This window comes from Pollachius pollachius (genome assembly GCF_949987615.1).
Source record: "Pollachius pollachius genome assembly, chromosome: 19".
NCBI classification, from domain to species: domain Eukaryota; kingdom Metazoa; phylum Chordata; class Actinopteri; order Gadiformes; family Gadidae; genus Pollachius; species Pollachius pollachius.
In genome coordinates this window covers 7785304-7810673 of record NC_136952.1, presented here as the reverse complement: position 1 = coordinate 7810673, position 25370 = coordinate 7785304, and the positions used below count along the sequence as shown (strand labels likewise).

General features: G+C 45.0%; 2 protein-coding genes across 2 annotated transcripts in view; both read left to right on the top strand.

Annotated features, from left to right (window-relative positions):
• Positions 1-4268, top strand: part of LOC307090578 (transforming growth factor beta-1-induced transcript 1 protein-like) — a 9774-nt gene extending 5506 nt beyond the window's left edge. The window contains exons 6-11 of the mRNA XM_079757303.1: positions 1-72; positions 486-668; positions 1376-1549; positions 1699-1780; positions 2244-2392; positions 3236-4268. The exon at positions 1-72 is cut by the window's left edge and continues 13 nt beyond it. Of these exons, the coding sequence (XP_079613429.1) occupies positions 1-72; positions 486-668; positions 1376-1549; positions 1699-1780; positions 2244-2392; positions 3236-3502 (927 nt within the window). The 3' untranslated portion in view covers positions 3503-4268. The remainder of the gene's footprint in view (positions 73-485; positions 669-1375; positions 1550-1698; positions 1781-2243; positions 2393-3235) is intronic.
• A 223-nt stretch (positions 4269-4491) lies between these two features.
• On the top strand, positions 4492-12076 carry patl2 (PAT1 homolog 2; the record flags this gene model as incomplete). The annotated part of the gene is given in 20 exon segments (XM_079756802.1): positions 4492-4512; positions 5542-5695; positions 5943-6217; positions 7071-7136; positions 7322-7372; positions 7581-7769; positions 8009-8080; positions 8082-8108; positions 8206-8303; positions 8592-8663; positions 8755-8878; positions 8978-9095; positions 9683-9789; positions 10091-10144; positions 10235-10377; positions 10553-10709; positions 10996-11139; positions 11298-11395; positions 11477-11617; positions 12046-12076. Coding segments are annotated over 20 exon segments (2142 nt in total).
• Positions 12077-25370: the final 13294 nt, after the last annotated feature.

The following is a 25370-nucleotide window of genomic DNA, read 5'->3' as shown; positions in this document are numbered from 1 at the left end:
TCCGCCACCTCGGCTACTCTTGAGTTGGACAAACTGATGGCTTCTCTCTCCGACTTCAGAGTCCATAGCACCGTGAGTCCAGAGACACGCTACATGCTACAAGCTACATGCTACATGCTACACCCAAAGAGATATAAGGTTCTCACTATGGGCTATATGGTCCACACAATCTACAGGCTAGAGGCTACAGGCTACACTCTACAAGCTACAAACTACGTTCAACACACGCTATGTGCTACAGTCTAGGCTACAGGCTACATGCAACACATTACATGCTACACTCACTTCAACGCACTACACACAAAACCATTCACATTTCAGGCTTTAACATGCTGCACACTACGTTCAACATGCCAACCACATTATTTAACCCGCCCCAATCTGTGACACACAACACACAGCACACAGCAGACCATACACCCATGATATCAATCACATCAATGCCAATAATCATGTGGACACCATCTATCCCTGTCACCTATTAGCCAGTCTTACCCGTCACTCAAGCTGTGGCAGTCCCTCAGCAGCCAGCCCCGCCCCCACAGGCCTCGTCTGGCGGCTCATTGGACAGCATGCTGGGGCTCCTCCAGTCAGACCTGACCAGGCAGGGGGTCCAGACCTCCTCTAAGGGAAACTGCTGCGCCTGTCAGAAGCCTGTAGTGGGCCAGGTGAGGTCTCCATGAATGTTTGGCTCCAGGTTTAGCTGAGGTTTGCGTTGGAGTCTGAGCGTATAGCTGAGCCAGTTAGGGTGTTGGACTTCTAGCCGAAAGGTTTTGGGTTTTAGAACCCCAATGGCCACAGCCCAACTTAGGGCATCCTTGAGCAAAAAGCCCCATAACCACTACCTGTTACTTAATGAATGAATTCAGCATTTCGCTTGGGATAAAAGTGTCTTTCAAATGCTAAATAAACAGTAATAAGTTAATTGGCCCTAACAAACTCGCTGCTCTCCAATTGTGTGCCCAGTTGTGTAGCTGTTTGTGCAGGGGTGTTTGTCTGGTGGCTTATACATAGTTTATCACTGTTATCTTCTCTCTAGGTTGTAACCTGGGGAGGGTGATTGTCTGTCTGGTTATGTAGTTAATTAGTTGTCTGTCTCGTTGTTAGCTAGGTGTTGGAGGATGTTATCTAATATATGTATATAATATGATATATGTTTAGTAAATCATTATTTATAGATATATATATTGATATATCGTCTCTCCCCAGGTGGTGACAGCCCTTGGGAAGGTGGTTGTGTGTCTAGTTGTGTAGTTATATCTATAGTTAGTATCTTCCTCTTCTCTCCCCAGGTGCTGACTGCCCTGGGGAAGGTGGTTGTGTGTCTGGTTGTGTAGTTATATCTATAGTTAGTATCTTCCTCTTCTCTCCCCAGGTGGTGACAGCCCTGGGGAAGGTGTGGCACCCTGAACACTTTGTGTGCAGCGAGTGCGAGGCTGAGCTCGGCAGCCGGAACTTCTTTGAGAAGGACGGCCGTCCATACTGCGAATCGGACTACTTCACGCTGTTCTCCCCCCACTGCGCCCACTGCAGCAAGCCCATCCTCAACGTGAGAACAAGCGAGTGTGTGTGTGTGTGTGTGTGTGTGTGTGTGCGGTTGTGCTTGAGTGTGTGTGTTTACGTGCGTGATGTACATGATATATTCTAAATATCTATAAGTTAAATGAATAGATTGGTTTGTGATTGTATTCCTTGTAGAAAATGGTGACGGCGTTGGATAAAAACTGGCACCCGGAATGTTTCTGCTGTGTCAAATGTAGCAGAGCCTTTGGAGATGAAGGTAACCCACACGCACACACACACACACACACACACACACACACACACACACACACACACACACACACACACACACACACACAAACACACACACACACACACGACCACACCTGCACATGCTCACACACAAACTATTATGAATTATGAACATTAAACTAGAAATATACTGTACTTATGTTTTTTACGTCTTATGCATCATGTGTGGACCCCAGGAAGACTAGCTGACTACAGTGTATTCAACTAATTGGGATTATTTAATACACATCTATTTATTTGTTGTGTAACACTGAGGTAGTAGGGGATAAAGTAGCAGTAGTAGTTAGTAACAACCTCAAGTGAACCAGACTAGTGAGTTAAAATATCAAAGGTACCAGAGACTAATGAATTAAATTACCCAAAGACCAGACTACTGAGTTAAACATCAGAGGAATCAGAGATTCAAACCTTCCTGTGCTGTCGTCTAGGTTTCCATGACCGCGAGGGCCAGCAGTATTGCCAGCAATGCTTTTTGAACCTCTTCGCCTCCCGTTGTCAAGGCTGCACTCAACCAATACTGGAGAACTACATCTCAGCTCTGAACTCCCTCTGGCATCCGCAGTGCTTCGTCTGTCGGGTGAGGAATAGCTAATCTTTCTCTTCCTCATCAAGACTGTCAGGCCTTATCTATATCACAGACAATGTGATTTTTTCTTTTGATAAAAAATACTGCCATCCCAATATAATCATGCAACGTCCCACACCAACATTACATCTCTTTGGGTGTGTGTGTGTGTGTGTATATGAGTTGAGGTGTGTCAATGTACCCAAACATACCTGTGCTTGAGGTATGTTTGGGTACATTGAGTAGAAATGTAAATGTCTAGCTTTCTTTGAGCTGTGTGTGCTTGGCCTTTTATGTTGTAGAGTGTGTGCTTAGGTGTTTTCGGTTGTTTGAGGTGTGAGTGTATTTGATATGTGTACGTAATTTCAGGTGTATCTGAGGTATGTCTAGCTATGTATGTGTGTGTCAGGTGTGTGGATGTGCGTTTTGGCACATCAGATGTGTGTTTAGGTTTCACTGGCTGTGTGTTTGACTGCACTACCTGTATACCTGAGATGTGTTTAGGTTTCACTGGCTGTGTGTTTGACTGCACTACCTGTATACCTGAGATGTGTTTAGGTTTCACTGGCTGTGTGTTTGACTGCACTACCTTTATACCTGAGATGTGTTTAGGTTTCACTGGCTGTGTGTTTGACTGCACTACCTGTATATCTGAGATGTGTTTAGGTTTCACTGGCTGTGTATTTGACTGCACTACCTGTATACCTGAGATGTGTTTAGGTTTCACTGGCTGCGTATTTGACTGCACTACCTGTATACCTGAGATGTGTTTAGGTTTCACTGGCTGTGTATTTGACTGCACTACCTGTATATCTGTTTGATATGCTGATCGTCTGGCCCTCCCCTCCCCTCCAGGAGTGCTACAGCCCCTTCGTGAATGGGAGTTTCTTCGAGCACGAGGGCCAGCCGCTGTGCGAGGCCCACTACCACCAGAGCCGGGGCAGCCTCTGCCAGGCCTGCCAGCAGCCCATCCTGGGTCGCTGCGTCACCGCCATGGGGGCCAAGTTCCACCCCCACCACCTGGTCTGCCACTTCTGCCTCAAGCCCCTGAGCAAGGGCTGCTTCAAGGAGCAGGAGAACAAGCCCTACTGCCACCCCTGCTTCATCAAGCTCTTCGGATGAGAAGGAGGTTGAGGAGGGGAGGAAAGGAGGAGGGGAGAGGCGTCCGACGACCTCGCTGTTGGTCCACTCGTCTGTCATTCTGTCTGCATTCTGTACGCCATTAGTCTGATTGAGAAACAGACTTGCCGTCATTATGTTAGTCTTTCTGTTTGTCGTGCAGGACAGGGGCCTGTGGCGTGTTCGTCCAAGGACTGCCAGATACCGGGATGTTGACACCAAGCACCGATGCTGATACTGGTGGTCCGACACTTCCGGCTGGAAGATTACTTTTGTACCAGAGAATTCCCCAAATACTCAGATCCACCTCATACAATGTAAACTGTTTTATATTGAGACAAAATGACCATTTCTTCTATCCAGGGTGAACATCTCTAGACTGGTTCTGGTCTTGGTCATAAAGTGGTGTCGGTGCTTCCCTTAAATGCTTTTAATTGATGAGCGATTGAAGTTTCTAATTGTTGTCTGTAATTTGTTTACATTTTGTACATAATCAAATTTAATATTGACCATGGAGCTGTCTTGCATAAAAGGGTCATATGAACCCTGAAGAGTGAAATATAAAATCTTAATTGAGAGTTAAAAATAATTGTTTAAATGAAAGAGACTTCCTATACTATTTCCACTTTACATTACCAATAGTATTATATTGTCACCGCTATGGCTTTTATAAAGGACGTCTACCGCTTAAACCACTTTTATGTACTCGCTACGATGATGTGCCAAAGCTGTTTTATTGTATTATTTTGTCACTTTTTTCTATGCATTTTTATTATACCAAAAAATAAACCGATTCCACGAAATTAAATATGGTCTGTTGCTGTCTATGCGTCATCTTGTCGCGTTCGCGCAGCTGTGCACCTGCGTGCTCATTTAAATAGGCTGATGAGCGCGTCAACAGGTGTCCGTGAGACAGGTAACTGGAGTCAGAGCGACACACGAGTATCAAGTCAGTAACGTTCCCAACACACACACACACACGAACACACACCATGAGTGACTCAGAACAGCGGGTAAGTAATAGTTTCCTAAATCAATTACCAAGTCAAATCATTGATGTGCTTCACACAGACGACGTTCCGCGCGCGCTTGTGGGCTTGTTCGCATGCGGTTTAATTAGGCATCTGTTTGATCAATATTTACTTCGTTATGTCAATCAATTAGGACTCGCATAGCCTGAAGGCTCTGCATGACAGCGGGTTTAAATTCGTATTGTTTAATAACTACAAATAATATTCGTATTGCCTTAAAAGTGTAAAGTCAGAAGGCGTGCGGTCTCCTAAATTGACTTAATTGTGTGGTGGTTCTCCCATGCCATGCGCCCCGCATTTACCAAACGTCAAGGAGGTTGGACTAGATCCTATCCAAAGTCTCTCCGTATTTTGTTCTAAACATCGCGATTAATTGATGTATACTTGGAATGTAGAGCTTGCCGTGTGTTAATCACGCACGAGTCGTAATGGACTACACAGCTGGCAAGTTTATTCAGGTGACAACGAAACCAGCAAAACATGGCCTCCATTGTCTGGAATTACGAGGAGATAGTGTTTTGAAGTGTTGTCTCCCATTGTTTAATGGATAATGCACCCTTCGATTACTCCAATAACGGATAAATGGTAACTTTCTTTCATTTCTACTACTTTCATTATTACTAATCTACTCATAATGGGTCAAGACTCACAACTATTTATGGACGGGAACTCCAAGGTTCTGAATCCGTTGCATTGGCCCACAGATTACGCTATTGAACAGTGATTATTGTGTGTCTTTATATACCCAAAGCAATGGAAGATGTTGTTTGACTCTTGTGCACATTGTCTTTGGCTTTAGCGCCAAAGAATTGTATTTTACGTACAGAATGTTAACTTCAACATTAAAAGGGATTGCAGTGTGGCTGTCTGTGGGTGGGTGGGTGGGTGGGTGGGTCTGCGGGAGTCTGTCAACCAGGAGCAGGTCTTTGTCCTCAGATTAGCTCAACAAGGAGCAGGCCTCAAACTGCTCAGTCCTGAACTGTTGTCTTGTGTCTGTCTCTGGGGGCCCAGTGTCCGTCGGCGGTTCCCAAGGAGAAGGGGGAGGGGGGATCGTGGCCCGACAGCGGAGGTGCCTGGGAGGAGGAAAAGATGGACTGCGGTCTCCAGGCCATGGCTGAAGAGGACGAAGACATCGACTTCTACAACGAGGAGACGTTTGGCATGGGTGAGGAACCACAGTCATGCACTGGGGGAAGGGGACCCTTCTCTATTGACCTGTTGATAGGTCCATTTTGATTAGTAAGTCCATGTTCATGCGTGTGATTTCACCCCCTTGTTGGCACATTATCAGCCCTCAACAAGGTGTGTTCAAGCAAATGTCTGAGGTGCTGGTGGGGTGATGAATGATGGCTTATGAATCCATTAATATCCATAACAGAATCCATGAGCAGGCTCCGTCTTCTTCCACCTAGATCTGGATGTGGAGCAGAAGGGGAGCAACGTCATCGTTCCTCCCCGGCCACCAATCGTCCCTCCTACCCCGAGAGTGTCCCCCCCTCCCTCCCCCCCTCCCTCCCCCCCTCCCAGACAGAAGGAGCAGCTGGTTCCCCTCGGCCCACAAGGGCAGCGGAGCAGCAGAGGTGGGGGTGGAGGAAGAGGATATGGGTTGCGGGGGGGCAGGATCAGAGCCCAGATGTTTGAGGACCCAGCAGTGGTCCGGACGGTGGAGGGGCGGCCCAGCATCAAGGTGATCAGAACCCCCCCCCCCCCCCAATCCTGGCTATTGATCAGCAATGCCACTGATATCCCTTTTAGATTCGATACCAAGTATAGGCTGCTGATGCTTCTTGTGTACACGGTATAGGAAATTTAGGGAAAATGTATCCATCCAGTGATCCATCGTTTGCTCTCAGGATCACTAGTTAAGTGTTATCTTATGTCATTATTTTTTTACTCAAAACTAAACCATCCGGCAGCCTCCCGCCACTCTGCCTGTCTGTTAGTGAATGTGTATAGTCCAGTGGAGGCTAAGGCCCCGTTTACGCGAGGACGCTTGCGGGTAAAAACGACAAAATATTTTATCGGAAGTGCCTTTTCATTTAGACGGTGACAGCGTTTTTGGGGCTTAAAAACACAAAAATCTGAAACCACCCTCCAGAGTGGAAAACTTGAATACGCTCCGCCGTAGCATTTCCGTCTACACTGCCAAGACACAAAACTCTGCTCAGATCTGCTCACGTCGCGTACACGTTAGGTCACATACATGCGTCAGTACAGGTAAATAAACAAACATGTTGGATTATTTCCATGCGTTGGAAAAATAATTATCCTCATTGGCTGCAAATTGACCTTTTTCCTAAACTTTCAAACCAATGAGTGAATTTCTTGACGTTGAAGGTGACTTGCCATAGCTTTAATCTGTGTGCTCAATCATTGTATGTAGAATATGTTTTGATCTTCACTTGTTTTTGTTTCTAGAAAAAACTAAAGCTAAAATAAAAACAAAACTAAACCATCCGCATTCTAAGGTACGGTACTTTGGTATCCATCCATAACCTTGGTTGGCCACTGTGTGCGAGTACTGCTCTGTTCTGTTTCAGACGTTTGACAGTGCTATAGTGGACTGCGGAGCCCCTCTGCCCTGGGCCACGATGGAGAGGGCGGGCGTGAGTTTTCTCCTCCTGTTTGTCTACAGTAGAGGGGAAACTGGCTTAGTCTATACTGAAACAGCATACAAGAATTGTAAAGAAGATGCACCATTCTGCATCATTATTTAACAGAATATGATGCTGCATTACTATAACTTTGAAAGTACTTTTTGAGATGTTTTTAACTGATGTGTTTGTTTCAGTGGATGGGGCCGTCCTGCAGGAAAAACAGAATGACTGGATCCATACTAGAGGTTAATTCATTATATCATCTTGGATCAGATCTGTGTTCATTGGGCCAATCATCACTACGAAGATTTAGAATGAACCTCTATCCCTCACAGTCGTAGTACCATGCTCTTTCCAGTTCAGCTAGATGAAGAATGGAACCCCCTAAGCCTTGAAGTAATTGGGCCTTATTCCCAGTTGATATACACTGTTCGGTCATGTGCTCGTGTGCAGGACAACGCTATCGTCTGTGTGATCGACGGCCATGGGAGCAGAGGTCACCGTGGGTCGCCTCCGATCCTGCACTCTCCATACCCCTCCTCGGGGTTCAGAGCCCGGAGTACTCTGCCCAGGGGACAAGGCTCAAATAGGCTCTTCTCCCATCGCCCGCCACCTGGCCCGTCCCCTCTCGTCAAGAACTGGGTACGTCCACCTCGTTCAGATAGATTATTTATACAGATCCATTCAATGCAGGACTAGTCAAGTGTTCAGTTCAATGTCTGTTGACCCTAATCATACTCCTGATCCGCTTGTCATTGTTTCTTTTTGTACTTTTATATTGTACAACATTCATTGTGTGCGGTTTTGACAGGGTAATTATAAGCATAGTTTGTATTACAAGAGAGTGTTTATTTAAAACTCCCCTGATGGGGGTCTCTCAGATGAACAGTTCCATGACCCCTGGTTCCCTGGTCCAACCAAGACAGATGGCCTCCCCACAATACAGCCAGGTAAGCATCACTGAAGCCCACCTACAGACTGGTACATTCCAGTGCCAAATACTTCTCACGTCTTGTTGCTTGGCTATCATGGTCATTGGTTTGTCTTGATCCATGTGTTCTAATGTTACCCGTTTCAGCCTCAGACCCCAAAGATGATGCATCTTCGCTTTGGTGCCAACTCCCCAGGCCCCTCCCCCTTCTACAGCCCTTCGTCCACTCCTGTGCAGCCTATCAGGTTAGGTTGTAGTTTTATCAGTCAGTGGTAGATTGAGCACTAAAGCCCAGCGCTGATAAAAATGCTGCCTGTTGGAGTCACTCTTTTTAAATACTATCAGTCAATCAGAAAATGTCTGCAACACCCCATTAGGCCAGATGTTACTCCTGAAGTTTGATATTGACTGTGTATTGAATGCATCAGACTGTAGGTGTCCCACATTTTGAAGGCTGGTGGGTTTTTAAAAACAAGATGGCCTATTTGTATGGGTTTCCTAGCAGGGCTTCATATTGACAGTCTCCTACCCAGGTACCCTGGGCCCGTCACCCAGCTCCACCCCCAACACAAGAGACTCCTCGGCCAGAAGCGGACAGCAGAGAGGTGGGTCTGACCTCTGGGTCTATGAGGGGAATGCTCCGGGGTGTTGGTGGTGATCTAATCTCATGGGTCTGGGTGATGGCTCGTCGCTTAGGAAGGCAGAGAGCTGGGACCCCTACTGCCAGCTGATGACTGAGAAGGAGAAGGAGTGGATCACCAGGCTACAGATGATCCAGCTGCAGACGGAGAACCCTAACCTGGAGGACTACTACTACCAGGTGGGGACTACCATTCTCGTCTCTCTTTGGGTGGGAATGGCCACTCTCTGGTGGTGAGGATGGGCTGGCTGGGTGGTGGTAATATTTGTTACTTTGTAGGAATATTACCGGCGGATGGAGGCTAAGCTGGTGGAGGAGGAGCTGGGAATGCGGAGCAAGAGGGACCCTCCTAAACTCTTCACGCCCTACATCACTAAGACTGAACCCTACACACCAGGTCATCCTCCTAAACTCGTCACGCCCCATATCACTAAGACTGAACCCTACACACCAGGTCATCCTCCATTTGAAAGATTCCTCACCATTGAGGTTATACCAATAGTTTTGTATAACCAATTTAAAAGTATTTCAGTGTAGATAGGCGTTATTGAAGGGTGCAGGGGCCGTAGCAAGTTGCTGCTACGTTCTTGGCATGAAGCGTTTTTGTCCTTCATACATTTTTCCTTTGCTTAATGATGTACCATTGGTTAGTTTAAAGGGCTGATTATGGTCACGCAACGAAGGACCACGCAGACGCTTTGACGCAGTCCTGAACCTGTTTTGGTTCTGCTTTGGGTTTTAGTGAGCAGACCAATCACAGCCCTTGCTGCTGCATCGCCTCGACGGAAGGTTACAATTTTTGGGAGGCGCACGTAGGGCTCTTGCGGTGTACGCAAGGAGGGTCCGCAAGGACGTAACGGGTCCGTAACCCCGTTGCGTGAACGTTGGACCATAATCGGCCCTTAAGCTGCCGAACCCAACTGTTCACTTCTATCGCCTTGAACATGCACAAACAGTTTGTACGTCTGGTTCTGGTTCTGACAGTGGTCCACATAGAGGGCTCTCTTGGCCAGGTGGCGGTTTCCACATGCTTCTCCCCTCGCCGGGCCATCGGTGCCGTGAACGCCAACCCAACCCATGGATCACATGAGGTAAGAACCCTGGACGACCACTTCAATAGCACAGCCCTTAATCAGTTAATCGCAAAGGGTTTCCGGGCCAAGATTATACAATGCCCCCTAACCCTTCTAAAGGGCTTAAAGGGAAAAAAAACTTGCACCAAGAGGCAGGAAACTTTGAGAAGGAACACAGATGAGGGAACCCTCCCTTCAGGGACTGTAAGGAGGGCAATAGCTGCTGAATTGGAAGATGTATAATGAAAGCAGAAACAAAGGTGAAATACATTTTACTACTTACTCTGCCTTCCTAGTCTTATTCATTTATATCAAACAGGAACCCAAAGACGTGAAAACACAGCAACTGGAGGTCCTAATGCAGATGGAGAAGGTAACGCGGCGTCCTGGTTGAGTACTTCGTCTCAGTGGATCACGCCTGTCATGGCTATGTTCTGCTCTTTGTGGTTCCTCTGCTCTGCAGCTCTTTGTGGTTCTGCTTGAAGTGGAGGAGGAAGACAGGATGAAGGGCAAGGTATTGGCTGAGGCGGAGGACAAAAAGGTGAAGGAGAAGACTCGGCAAAAGGTTCAGACCATCTTGTCTCAGCTGCAGCACTACGATGCCCTGTGAGTTCCTTCCTGCTATAGTTAGCCCTTCACAAGGTGTTTGGAACCAATGGTGGGAGTAGTGGTCACAAACACAGAGGGAAGAGACCTCGAAGGAGCACAGAAGAGGGATCTGAATGGGCAGGCATGCTATCTGTACTGCTCTTGCATGAAGAACCCTATTGTTTTGTGGCAGAGAGACGGGTGTGGAGTTCCTGTCGTGTCTCATGTTCAACAAGGGGAAAAAGCTGATCTCGCGTCTGCTTCCGTTCCTGGACCACGCCGCCGGCCTGAGGATCCTGACCGTGGTGACCTCTCACATCCCCACGCTGATGAGCAGGGACACAGATGAGGTAGACGAGCCATCACACAGACGTATTCTATAGGCCACCTGAGACGTGATCTACAGAAGACCAACTGCTGGTCCTGTTTCTTGTCATGGTGCACGAGTAGAGAAGGGAAATGCCACTTTTGCGTTTACAAGCTTCTTTAGTTTGACCCTTGATGGATGAACGTTCACCTCTGTTAACCTTATAATGACAACCTCTATCTGGCTTTTCTAAAGAGCCTGCAACCTTCCTCAGCTGTGTGTTGCCACGCTCATCAGTCTGTACGTGTGGTGGGTTTGTTCTCCCCCAGGTTCTCCCTGTGCTGTACCCCTCCCTGAGGACTGTGATCTCAATGCTGACCTTCAGCCAGCTTATAGTCATCCTGAAGAACCTGACGTCCGTCGGGGAGACCCCGGAGGGTCCTGGGGGCCTCCTGCAGACCTGCCAGAACAAGGTGCGGCCCTGGGTTTAATACAAGGAAATGTTGCTGGAAGATTTAAATTGTCTGAATTCTGACACAACCTCTAGTTTGACGCTAGTCTATTGTTGAGGGTCATAGAGGTCCAGAGTTTAAAACATGGAGGGTCAGTTTGTGATGTTGTGTCTTCCCAGTTTGGTCTGTCCCTGCTCTATGCCCTCCTGTCCCAAGGGGAGAGGTTGCTTTCCTCTGGGATCCCCTTGGATCCCAGCATCGGAGACTTCGAGACCTGGTATGGTACTAAACGGTCACCAACACTTGCTCACCTGGGCCTATGTGATCAGGGTTGCTCATGTCTCTCTAAATGTTCCAGGACGGACACGATCTTCCAGGTGGCGGGCGAGCTGTCCCAATGCACCCTGGTGGAGCCCCTGCTCCTCCCCTCAAACCTCCTCACGCTGTTCTGCCGATACCTGGATAAACGCACCGTCCACCAGCTCAAGAGCAACATGGAGTAAGTCCTGCTCTGTCGTCAACCAAGCTCTTTTATGCAATCTGGGTCCACTGTTCCTGCCTAATTATGTCTCTGCTCCACATGTTCACCATAGATTTGGCGTCTGTCTCTACACTGCTGCAAGCGTTGATGGTTCTGAGTCAGATTCTGAGGATCGTTTAAAAATAAGTCACTGATTGATCTTTATGCTGTTTCTGAGGTGTCTTATGAATAAAGGTATAGTGACCCTCATTTAATCGATCATGAACCAACTGTTAAACGTAGCAGGGGAAGACCAAGCGGTTCATACGTCCCTGGTGTGTCATTGCAGGGAAAGCACGATGTCTGTGCGTCAAAAGGTGGCGGATGCCGAAGCATAATTTGGCCTTTACTTTCGGTGCTGTAATTTGGCAAATTTGCATTTTGACAAGTGTTTAATTTTGTTCTAGATCTGCGTCAGGGTTGGCTCTTCCGTCGTGAGAGGGAGGAGCTCTAGAAGTTATTCTCTTCAGCAGATTGTCAACACAATGGTAGAAGTTCACCAACGTGTTGGACTGGATTCTCCGTGCATATCTACTGTAAATAACGACTGTATTTATTCCCCTGTCCCTCACCTTTCCCTCACGCCGTTTCCATTTTATTTCCTTTATCTTGTTTTTTATGTTCTCCCCCTTGAAACACCCACGATTATGTTTACTTAGCATGCCAGGTTGACGTGTGTTAAACCAGGTTTATTTTTATAGGTGCTGCTTGACGTCAGCTTTGTTAGCTTGACCTCTAGTGGGAGCTAATGGGCTCTGCTAGTTCATTCTGCGAACTGTGATCCAATAGTTTCTGAGAAGGCACCTTGAGGACCTTAACGTTTTGGGGTCAAAAGGGTTTTGGCCATACTCTACGTTATCATTTGTAAACTGAGTTTAACGTGCTGTAGCTCGGATTCTTGGGATTGTATAGTTATTTATGATTGTACAGCAACATATCTGTTCATTGTAGAAATGCTAAATGCTACCTTCTGGCACGTCAGGAGAGGCTGTGCAAAATGTTGTTTTATTTGATTTTGTAAAACAAAGTGAAGGTATGTATGTACATGTGGAATAGCGCACATTGCACTGTATTCCTCATGTTTAAATATCTCAGTTGTCTACTATTATTTAAGTTGGAAACGGAAATTATTTAAAATGCACTATAGAGCACTTGCAAGATAAATAAAATTCTGTAAAAAAAAAAGAAACATTTTAGGAATTTTATTTTCTCAAACCATTTTGAAGACTCATTCTATGCAGTTCTTGAAGATGGTATGGCTTGGCAAGACGTGGTCAGATGTGACCATAGCTGTCATGAAAACTGTCTGCCATGTTTCCACACATCTCGTTTATGTGTCAACAGCCCTTAAAAGGCTCAGCATCTCCTTGTCAAACATAAAAACCAAAACTTGCAATGTCACAGCTCAACACTGTCTCCAACTACAACCAGTCACTAAAGATTTGAAATGAATCTAAAAAGCACCCACCATTATCAAATGCATGAATCTGTAACTCCAATAAGTTTAAGTGTGGGAACTTATCAACAAGGTGTAATTTAAAACTTATACTATGTGGGTTCAACAAACTAAACAAATGCTTATAGACATGTGATCTAGGTTTATTCTGGAACATGGTAAAGATGGCTTGGTGGGGAGACATCCAAGTGTGTGAGGGGTCTGGACAGCTGGATCCCACCACCACTCTCTGACCCCCGGATGAGGATTTGGCAGTGAGCTGAGGAATCCGGTCGGGAGGCGAGAGATCTTCCCTCGTTTCTTCTCTTCTTTAAAACACACAAGAAGCTTGTCTCTCTTCGACTGATCCATAACGTCATCTTTTCTCAGAAGTGGCAGAGCTCTGAAGTATAGATGTGTCCATACAGGGTTAAGGTTCTCCTCGACCCCCAAGATCGGACCAAGACCCTCAGTGAAGAGGTTTATGGATGAGGCAATCCCAACTCAATCGTTGGGTCTACCAGCTTATAGCTGCATGGCTAGACCTTTGTTCAGGCTATCACTGGATCTCCATAAACTGCACATCATACAGCTTCTGATAGTCAAACAAAATCATTTTAAGGAAGTGTTTGCTCTGGAATGATGTATGTCCACAGAAGGTATTTTGGCCTCCTGTCTCACCACAGGGTGTCTGACGGATTGCTTCTTCTGGTATCTTGCCGTTGTCCAGTTTGTTGGTGTGTTGAGTTGGTTATTTGGATGGATGGCAGTCATCTGCAGTCTTTTAAACCCAATTTAGAACCCCTATAGCCCTGCTAATGTGTGACGGGTCAGTGCTAAGTATACAAGCACTTTGTTGACAAGGTTAGGGCCCCTGTGCAGGGGCCCCATCAGTTACTCTGTCTGTGTGCACTTTAAGTGGAGAGTTGTTCGCCGTGTAAACGGGAACCCACTGATGACCAAGGGAGGAGGAGCTGCAGAGCCAGAAGGGGGGTTCCTGCGAGAGACGGAGGGTATATGAGGCCCCTAGGGTCCTAGGCACCCTCCTACTGTCCTCTCTCTGTCTCCTTTCCCATCTCTCTGGCTGGGCTTGTACTGCAGCGTATTCAAGGCGATGGGGTTATATCGGGGGGTTTCCCAGGCGACGGGCCAGGTGATGCGGACGGCGGTGTTCCTGCTGTTCCTGCAGGAGGTGCAGATGAGAGGTGAGACGACCTCCACGTTTGGCGACGTTGTCTCCGGAGTTAGCTCGTAGCCGCTTAGTTCTTACAACTGAAGGATGAAGAGTTTAGGCCTCCACTGCAGGATTTGGCTAAAAAGAAAATTAAGACTTGAACCAATGGTTTAAAAATATTAACAAAAATGGCTTTGTGTATTTTTTTCTTTATATTTTAAGTAACATGGCAGGTCATGAAGTAAACATTTAAATTCAGAACAGGCTGAGTATGAGCGACGGTGATAGGAAGAGTTGGAGGCAGGGAGAGAGAGGGAGACGGGGAAGAAGAGAGATGGACTGGTGTTTGTCTGCCAAATTTCAAACAATCATGTCAGGTTTGCCCGGTGGCTGGATCTGCGTCTTTTAAGAGAGGTAGCCTCTTTCCGTTTTCCCCAGGAGTTCGTGTGATCTCGTGAAAATACAGCGCATATCTGCGTTTCCATGGTGATCTAAGGTGGCTAAACCTGACATGTGACTGTGAGGGGCGCTTCGAACAGCCTCCTTATTCAGCTGAACTATTACTTAAATGAACCATAACTTAACTTGGTTAAAAGATCACTTAACTTACCTTAACTATCACTTACCTTAACAAGCCTCTTTCCCATTCAGGTTAACTTGACTATTACTTAACTAACTTATTTGATATTAACGTCTGGCATAAAGTTACCTGGTAAACGGCATTCCGTATTTTCTTAGGATATGGACCTGCTGGTGGGGTTCCCAACGGATACGCTGCGGGTAAATCAGTTCATATGAAAAACTTACATGTCAATACAATACAACATAATTATTACATTTCAATACAACAAACTGTTGGATGTCAATACACCGTTTTGTTACATGTTAATACAACATGATTATGACATTATTATGACAATAATACATACTGTCACAATAACAGATAGGGAGGCTAAGAGCTAATGTTTTTCTTTGTTCAAGGTTATGGCTCTACTTATGGAGTACCCAACGGACAAAGAGCTCCAACAAATGGTATGTCCTGACCTGTTAACGGCGTATATATTATGTCCAGACCGCGTCACACCAGATCATACACCTGTTCCTGCTATACTCTATCCATCTCATCTTGCTCCTCTCCTCCATTTTAGGAATGGAAGTTCAAAATGGCCGCGGCATCGGAAGAATGTTGATGCCTTCTAAAGGTGAATTAAACGTTTCAAACTTGTGTAGTTTCAAAGTCAAACTACAACAGTTTGGACTATTTTGACCAATTCAATTAGTCATACATAAATAATGCATTGATCAGGGTTGGCCTCAGTGTGGCCACAGGTGAAGAGAATGTGGCTAGATTTGTAGTTGATCTTTAAATGTAAACTATATGTAATATTAATGTGCTTCCAGGTGTGGGCGGGCCTTCAGGGGCTCAGAACGGACAGGGAAGGGAGCCAATCAAATGGGCAGGTTGGTGAATTGCCATTTATCATATCAGTTATTATTTAACGCAATATATCATCTTGATTCACTATTTCTATGGTACAACCATAATCAACACAAAGGATCAACTCTATCGACATGGAATGTCTTTTGATACTGTATGATCTGTGTTCGGCCTGTAGGTGGTGCTGCTTTCGCTGGTCCCCAGTCTAATGGCGGGTGGACTAGTTAATAACTCTTAATAGAAGTCATCAGGACAACAGTAATCCAAATTAAACAGTGCATTAATGTTTGCAGAACATTCACATATAGCAGACATATGTTCTAAGTTGGGTTAAAATATCGATATATTTCAGGTAATGGTGCCCATGCAGGAAAACCATATGGACAGGGAACTAAAGGAAACGGTTTGTTAAATACATTATAATATCTCTCTTACACACACACACACACACACACACACACACACACACACACACACACACACACACACACACACACACACACACACACACACACACACACTGTTTAACGTTGGAATGTTTTCAGGATATGGGGCTCAATTTGGACCTTCAAGCAGACAGGCCATGAACGGAAACGGTAACAGGATCATTTTATATTATAAATTAATGTAGATGAAAAAAAAATAATAAGCTCACGCCCAGGGAACCAAAAGAAGCGGCTTGTAGATTACATGCAACGTTCATGAAGACATTTGACATGCAACGTAACATACAGGTTACATATGTGTTCAGCACGTTCATCCATGCATGTTGGCGACACCATGTTTAATATAAGTTTATGTTTCAGGTTACGGTGCTCACGCGGGACAGGCGAACGGACAGGGAACCAAAGGAAACGGTATATTACATTTAATATACATACATGCATGTTGAATACATAAACTCACAACAAACTTCGATACATGCATACATGTGATTTAACACAAACCTTTATTTCAGGTTACGCTGCGCACGCAGGACCAAATAATGGACAAGCAACCAAAGGAAACGGTATATTACTTTTAATATACATACATGCATGTTAAATTCATGTACTCATAGAACAAGTTACTTTGATACATGAATGTATGTATTTTAACATGAGCCTATATTTCAGGTTATGGTGCTCAGCAAGGACCACACAATGGGCAGGCAACTAAAGGAAATGGTATATTACTTTTAATATGCATACATGCATGTCAAATGCATACATAACACGATACATGCATGCATGTAATTTAACATGAATCTATATTTCAGGTTATGGTGCACACGCAGGACAAGGCAACGGACAAGCAACCAAAGGAAACGGTATTAATACATGCGTGTTACATTCATATACAACATGTTATTGCCATGCTTGCATGTAAATTAACATGAACCTATATTTCAGGTTATGGTGCACACTCAGGAACAAATAATGGACAGGCAACGAAAGGAAATGGTATTACATACATTCATATACATTCATATATAACATGCGTGTTACATTAATATAATGTAATAATATATAATATAATGGACAGGCAAACAAAGGAAATGCTGTATTATCTATGATATGCATACAAGCATGTTAAATACATACTCATAACATATGTTACCTCGATACATGCATGCATGTTATTTAACATGAATCTATATTTCAGGTTATGGTGCTCAGGCAGGACAAGGCAATGGACAGGCAACCAAGGGAAACGGTATTAATACATATGTGTTACATTCATTTATAACATGCGTTTTACATGAATATTTAACATGTGTGTTAAATATATATAACATGTTATTGCCATGCATACATGTAATTGAACATGAATCTATATTTCAGGTTACGGTGCACGAACTGGACCAAATAATGGACAAGCAACTAAAGGAAACGGTATTACATACATGCTTGTTACATTAATATACAACATTTTATCACAATGCTCGTATGTCATTTGAGATTAACCTATATTTCAGGTTACGGTGCTCACCCAGGACCGAATAATGGACAGGGAACCAAAGGAAATGGTATATTACATTTAATATACATACATTTATGTTAAATACATATACCTAAAACATACTTGCATACATGTATGCATGCAATTTAACATTAATCTATATTTAAGGTTATGGTGCACACGCAGGAACAAATAATGGACAAGCCACCAAAGGAAACGGTATATAACATACATGCTTGTTACATTAATGTATAACATGTTACTGCCTTACGTGCATGTAAATTAACATGAATCTATATTTCAGGTTATGGTGCACACGCAGCACAAGGCAATGGACAAGCAAACAAGGGAAACGGTATTAATAAATGTGTATTACATTAATATATAACATGCGTGTAACATTCAAGATAGCATGTTATTGCCTTTGATGCATGTAATTTAACATTAAATTATATTTCAGGTTATGGTGCTCAGGCAGGACAAGGCAACGGACAGGCAACCAAAGGAAATGGTTTGTAAAGGACACTCACTCACTCACTCACTCACTCACTCACTCACTCACTCACTCACTCACTCACTCACTCACTCACTCACTCACTCTGAAATTAATTTCAGGTTATGGTGCACATGCAGGATCAGCTAATGGACAAGGAACCAAAGGATATGGTTTATAGATTAATAAATATGAGCACACACACTCACTCACTCACTCACTCACTCACTCACTCACTCACTCACTCACTCACTCACTCACTCACTCACGTAAATGTAACACATATAAACCTGTATTAACACAAACGTTTCAGGTTACGGGGCCCACGCTGGACCAGCTAATGGACAGGGAACGAAAGGAAACGGTTTGTACATGAATAAATCAATATTATAATGTATGAATATACAGACACACCCACATGCACGTTCACAACATGTTCAACACAATGTATGCTACAGGTTATGGTGCACATGCAGGTCAAGCTAATGGGAAAGCAGCCAAAGGCAACGGTATGTTACATGTACCTCGCACGCACGCACGCACACGCGCGCAATGAATCAATGATGTGAAAGCATTTTCCTCTTAGGTGGTGGTCTGAGTAACTTAACATGAAATACTAACTTATCTCCCAAAACCTGCACGTGAAATTATCAGTAACATTAAATAATGTGTATTTCAGGTTATGGCGCCCATGCTGGACAGGCTAACGGAGGAAACGGTTTGTTTAAATGCAGACGTCCGACAGAACATATATATGCCGTGTACAGAGCTGGGTTCGTGATTGCGTTTTGTGTTTTCTAGCTCACCTCGGAGCCACCGGTAAACCAATGAAGGGGAACGGACAACCAACCTATGGTACACACCCTCTTCCTCACCCTCGTATTCCTCACCCCTCCTCTTCCTTCGCCTCATCTGCCTCACCCTTTATCACTCCTCTACCCATGACATTGAGTTTATTGAGACTTTATAGAAACATTTGTATATGACTGCAATATGAGGTATCTGACAATAGCACATTCTGCCCAAAGTATTGGTAGCTGAACCACCAGGTGTGTACCACCAGGTATAACAAGTGAGGACTCTTTGTACTTCTGTTATAGGAGCAGGTCAGGGCCTTGGTGTCCACCAGGGCCCACAGCTGGCTGGGAACCCCATGACAGGTGAGGGTCTTGTCAGGTGAGATGTTGATGTGGGGACAATCTATGCTCTAACCATGTGATCCCTTGTCTCTCCAGGAGGTTATGGAGCTCAGCCCAGCAGAGGTAAGTCTCAACTGGGGAAGGATTCCCTCAGGTTAACACGATTATATCTTCTATGAGATGATGTGTGTTCTATTTCTATATATCCAAGGTATTCTATAGGATTGTATAGTTCTTGATTGTTCTTTAGTATATTCCAGTTACTTTATTTTTAATTTGTTCTATAGTGTTCTAGTTGTTTAATCATGTGTCCTAGTTGTATAGTGTGTTCTAGTGGCTGACCTGTATGTTTGCGGTGTTTCTCCAGGTCCTGCAAAGACTGCTGGGTACCAAAGGGCCGGTTCAGCGCTAGGAGCTGGGTTCCCCCCAGGAGGGATGAAGGGGCCAAAGCCAGGTGGAGAAACTAAACTAAACTAAACTAACTATATATACCACCACATGAGCTATCCAACTAACCTATTAACTATCATCTGACCTTACCTATTAACCACCACATGAACTTGCTTATGAACTACCAAGTTTTACTATGTGGCTGTGGCAGTTTCCATGGCCATAATGCCAAATAATTTACAATTACCAAAAAAATACAAAAAATGATATTCCAATGCTCCTATACTTCCGAAATGGCCTGGAGATGGTTCATCCTCAATTCCGTGTTGTTTGGAAGACTGATGTGCTACTCTTGAAATAGTTTCCTTGATGACATGGTGATGAAGCTGTTTTCCTGTTTGTTCCAGCTGGTTATGGGTCTCAGAACGGTCAAGGTGCCAAATCAAACGGTAAATAAGTTTCCCTCCATCTGAAATAATAAATATGATCATGAAAAGAATGGTATCCTACTATATTTGATGTTCACTTTTCTCAATACCAAATGTTCAATACTCTTGACCTACTGCAGGCTACCAGCCAGCTGCTGCTGTGCCTAACGGCTATGGAGCCCGGTTCAATGGTAACTACTAGTTTACGATCTAATGATACCCTTTGAACAGATGCCTTATGTTCAATGTTATGTTATTAACAGCTAGTCTTCTATTCAAAACATGATACTGTGTCATACATAGATGTGATTATTCCGTCTAGGGACCAAATTTTATTCTGTTTGACCAAGACAGCTGTAGATCTGTATATGAATACATGCTGTAATAAATTAATAAAACACATATGAATTTCAGGTTATGGTGTGCATGCAGGACCAACTAACGGACAAGCAACCAAAGGAAACGGTTTGTAGATTAATAAATATGATCTCAAATACACACACACACACACGTCATGTAACCATGTCATAATCTATATTCCAGGTTATGGTGCCCAAGCAGGAACAGCTAATGGACAAGGAACCAAAGGAAATGGTTTGTAGATTAAGAAATATGATCTCAACCTCATCAATACACACACACACACACACACACACACACACACACACACACACACACACACACACACACACACACACACACACACACACACACACGTAACCAACCATTTCATAATCTATATTTCAGGTTATGGTACCCAAGCAGGACCAGCTAATGGACAAGGAACCAAAGGAAACGGTTTGTAGATTAACAAATATGATCTCAAATTGAAATCCCCCCCCTCCCCCCACACACACACACACACACACACACACACACACACACACACACACACATGTAAACATAATACTTTGTATTTCAGGTTATGGTGCACAGGCTGGCTTGGCTAATGGACAAGGAAACGGTTGGTAGAAATGGCAAAGACATGCAAAGTATTATAGCAACCTGTTGATCATACACAACATGCATACAACACTATAGCGAGGCCTATAAAGTAGTTATTTAGTTTCTGGTCGTCACAAAACAACATTGTACTTCCTGTTCCTTCATCTCATCACTAGGTTACGGTGCTGGAGCCGGTGTCGCCAAGGGAAACCAAGGCCAGGCCAAAGGTGAAGACCAGAACAACAATGCTAGTGTAATGCTATGTAAATGCTTATATGATGCTAGAATGGTGCAAGGTTGAGGCTATTATAATGCTAGGTCAATGCTGGTTTAACGCTAATACTGTGCAAGGTGGATCCTAGTGTGATCTTAGGTTGATGCTATTATGATGCTTGGTTGATTCAAGGTGTGTTAGCTGGGTTCCTCCCAGGACGTGGGAACCCCAGCCCGGCAGCAGATAAAGCAGGTAAGCCTGGAGCGTAGCACCCACCATATACTCACTGATGAGAGGTAGATGGATGACTATAATGGAAGATGACTTGACCGTTTTTTTCTGTGTCCTGTAGTTTATTCTGGTGTTCCAAACGGATACGGAGCCCAACCAAATGGTAAAGAACTTGAGACTCCTCACTTGACTCATTTTTCAGACTGCACACATTTCAACTCAAAACCAATATCTATCAAAGGTAGCATTAAAAACAGTGTTGTATTGTGAAACCATGTTCAGGGATTTTTGTTCTCTTGGATTTGACTGTCTTACACATAACTGCAGTAAGGGGGTCTCTCATCGAAGGTGCTAAAGCTACATTTGTTGTCATCTAATATTACATTCAGAGCCAATGGTAAAGCTTCTGCCTATGCTGAATCTAACAGTTTAACTAATGCTAAAGCTAATGACATGTTGGAAGCCTGTAAAATGACACTCCTGTCACCAGTGGTTACCAACATCTTCCTGCTATCAAACGCTCCTTTTATCCTCAAGGTTACGACACCACCGCGGCAGAAGCAGCAGGGGGTCCTGCGAACGGATATGGCGCTAAGCAGAAGGGTGAGTCCCTATAAAGGGACCCAATTTTTCCTCCATTGCATGGACTTACAGGATGTGGACCGTAGCATTCCTTGTCTGTTTCCTCTCAGGCTATGGCGGGCCTGATGCTGGAGCTGTCTCCCCTAGCGCTGCAGCTCTGGGGCCCAGCGCTGGAGCTGACGGGCCTGGCTCTGCAGTCAAAGGGGTCAACGGTGGTAAGCACATATCGTTGTTCTTTAATACCGAATGGAAACATAAACTTAACAGAAATCCTTCCTACCGCCCTGCTGTGGAGGATCTCACGTTGATGAAGTTCTGTGTTTGATGGGATGTAAATCTGGTCATGGTATGCTTGGGTTAGCTGATTGGGGAATAACTGGTGGTTCGTAGGGGTTGGTGGACCCGCTGTGAAGCGCAGAGAAACATTGCTAAAGTTAGCTCATCCTGCTGATATTTACTGCCCATCTTTCCATGTGGTCAGCTAAAACCCTCTGTATCTGTAGCAACCAGCTATGTACATTTAGCAACCACCTCTGTATCCATATCAACCAACTATGTCAATTTAGCAACCACTTCTGTATCCATAGCAACCACCTATGACATTTTAGCAACCACCTCTGTATCTATAGCAACCACCTCTGTATCTATAGCAACCACCTCTATCTATAGCAACCACCTAGTTATCTATAGTACCCAGCTCTTTATCCACAGCAACCACTTATCTATGTACTTCAGAGGTTGTGGTAGATGGTATGTGTGCTATATTCCCAGACTACGATAGGGGAATTCAAATGGGGAAGGGCCAATCGGGAACTCAGACTGCTGATCAGCAGAAGGTATCTAACAACAAGGGTGAGAGCGGGGCCTCACCAGACCACATCCATGAGTCCCTGGGCGGGTTCCCTCTGGTGGACACGCACGGGAAGCCCCAGGAGATGCCTCCGACGCAGCTCCAGTCACACAGCTTCTCACCAGAACCAGACATTACACCAGAGCCCAAACCAGCAGAACAAGAACCAGAACCAACCCAAGACCCGAACGTGACCCAGAACCCTGAAGAAGGTGTGACTGATGTTCTGCTAGAGGCCACCCCCCGGCCAGGAGTAACAGAGTCTGGACCTGAGGTTCCTCAGGGACCGCAGTCCACTCCTCAAATGGGTAAACTTCCCCAGATCCCGCAAAATTGTGTGTCGCGTAATGACGTCACAACATAGATTGCCATAGCGTTTTTAAATCTAGAGTTCTTCTGTCATGTTCTTCATCAATCAAAATCCCTAACAAAACCAAACACTGGCAACTCTCTCTCATGCTTCATCAAATAATTGTTTCCCTTAAAAGACCCCTGAGACTTGTCAAACATGCATGCTTTGCCGTGTTATTTGACTTCAGCCCTATAGTTTAACAAAGATCATAAACACGTTGTGACATGAGGGAACCCATTATAGAAAATGAACCAACTGTTCCTTAGCATGGATTGAGAACTAATCAACCAGGCATGTTGTGTTTTGTGAAGTCATGGGACGTAACCCTCAGTAGCACCTGAGATGGGTTTGAATGATACTCCCTTTCTGGACACTCACAATTATGACACCAAAGGGTAGATGAGGGCCTTTTAAAAGCGGTTTAATTTCAGTAAATGTTTCATTACTTTAATGTTAGTGACCCAAATCTTTATTGGACTTCCGAATTACAATTCCAAGAGAACGGCCTTTATTCAAAATGATTGGCTCAAGTATGCTGTGTTGTTTAACGGTATGACCACTTTCTACAAGCAATCCTGGGGCCTCTGGCAGGGGAACGGGCCCCTAGCGGCCATTTATATCCACAACGCCTCCAGTGGGCTCTGGTCCGGCTCGGGGTGTTCTGGTGTATGTTCTCCATCTGGACCAGTGACGCTGCATGCAGTCGTAGAACCGGCATGAGTCCATCTGCATGTCACCCAATGAAATGCTCCAGGAATATGTGGTGAAATCCCTCCAATACTGACTTGTATCCACTAATGTGTGAGTTCTCTCCTGCTGAAGGATCCGGACATCTGATTTTGAAGCATGCACCCTCCAGCTCTTACCTAGTGAGTCAACAGTGTTGAGGACTTGGGGGGATTGACCTGCGTTTTGACCCCCAGGGTATTTGACGGGCAGCGAACTGCCCGAGCAGAACGCCCCAGAGACGGCCCTCCTCCCTGGTCCCGCGCTCACCGGCCTGCTGGCCCCTGAGGGGGTCGACGGTCTCGCACCGGTACCCGAAGCCGTGGCGACCACTAAAGGGGACATCGGCCAGGAGTTGGTGCCAGAGAGGGCAGTCATCCAGCACCAGCTACCGACGCCCGGCGAGGGGTCTCTGGTTGAGATCGCTAATAAACCTGGTCCGTGTGCGTCGTTGCACGTGTGTTTGTCTTTGCACGTTGTCCGTTTGTGGTGCAAGCTGGTGGAGACATGCTGGGTTCTCGTCTCGGGGTCAAACCTGCTGTGTGTTTTTCACCACGAGTTGCTGTCTGTTGGCACTCTTATGTGCCTGTTATGTCTGTGAGATAGCGTTTACTTGCAAGGATTCACTCTGAGCAGATTTGTTTCTTATATAGTTCCTCAACAGTTCTTGGCAGTCATGTAGTCTATGCTGCTGAAGTTGTCTATTGTTTTCGTATAGATCCTATTGATCCCAGTAAACTGGGCAAACAAGTCTAATCTAGTGTGTAGTTACTCTACTACTACTGTAGTTAATACATAGAATTATATATAATCACAATATTGAGGCAGTGTTTTGTTAAATATAATTGTCAGATCTTGGTACAGTTAAACGACAGAGTGAATCCAAGCTGTTCGAACCTCAGACTTCTCACAGCTGTATCCACTTGCATGCTGTTGCGTCAGATGTTTTAGATGTTTATTTCAGCATCGTTCACCTGCTGATCACTCTGACCTCTAGCCCTCGCCACCTTGATTTGTGAAGTTTTAATCACTGTGTTGGTGTATTTCTCAGTGGTGTCTGCTGTCCTGTCTGACTCGCCGAGCGTGGATCTGATTTCTGAGATCACACCCGTAGGAACACCATCCTAGCTATGAACCGAGAAGATGTGACTCGATGGTGTTTGACCTCTGACCCCTGGCCCTGTCTATCTTTGTGACCCTCAGAGAAGAGTGCCGGGGCTTCCATCAGTGTGGAGGGGTCTAAAGCTGCCAAACCAGGTGATGCCTGGAACCTCTAACCATAACAAACCTCTCATCACATCCATCCCACAGCTATCCATGATGTCGCCAATCACTAACTACATGAAGATCAACCTTAAGATGTGTATGTTGGCTGAACATTTGAACACGTCTTT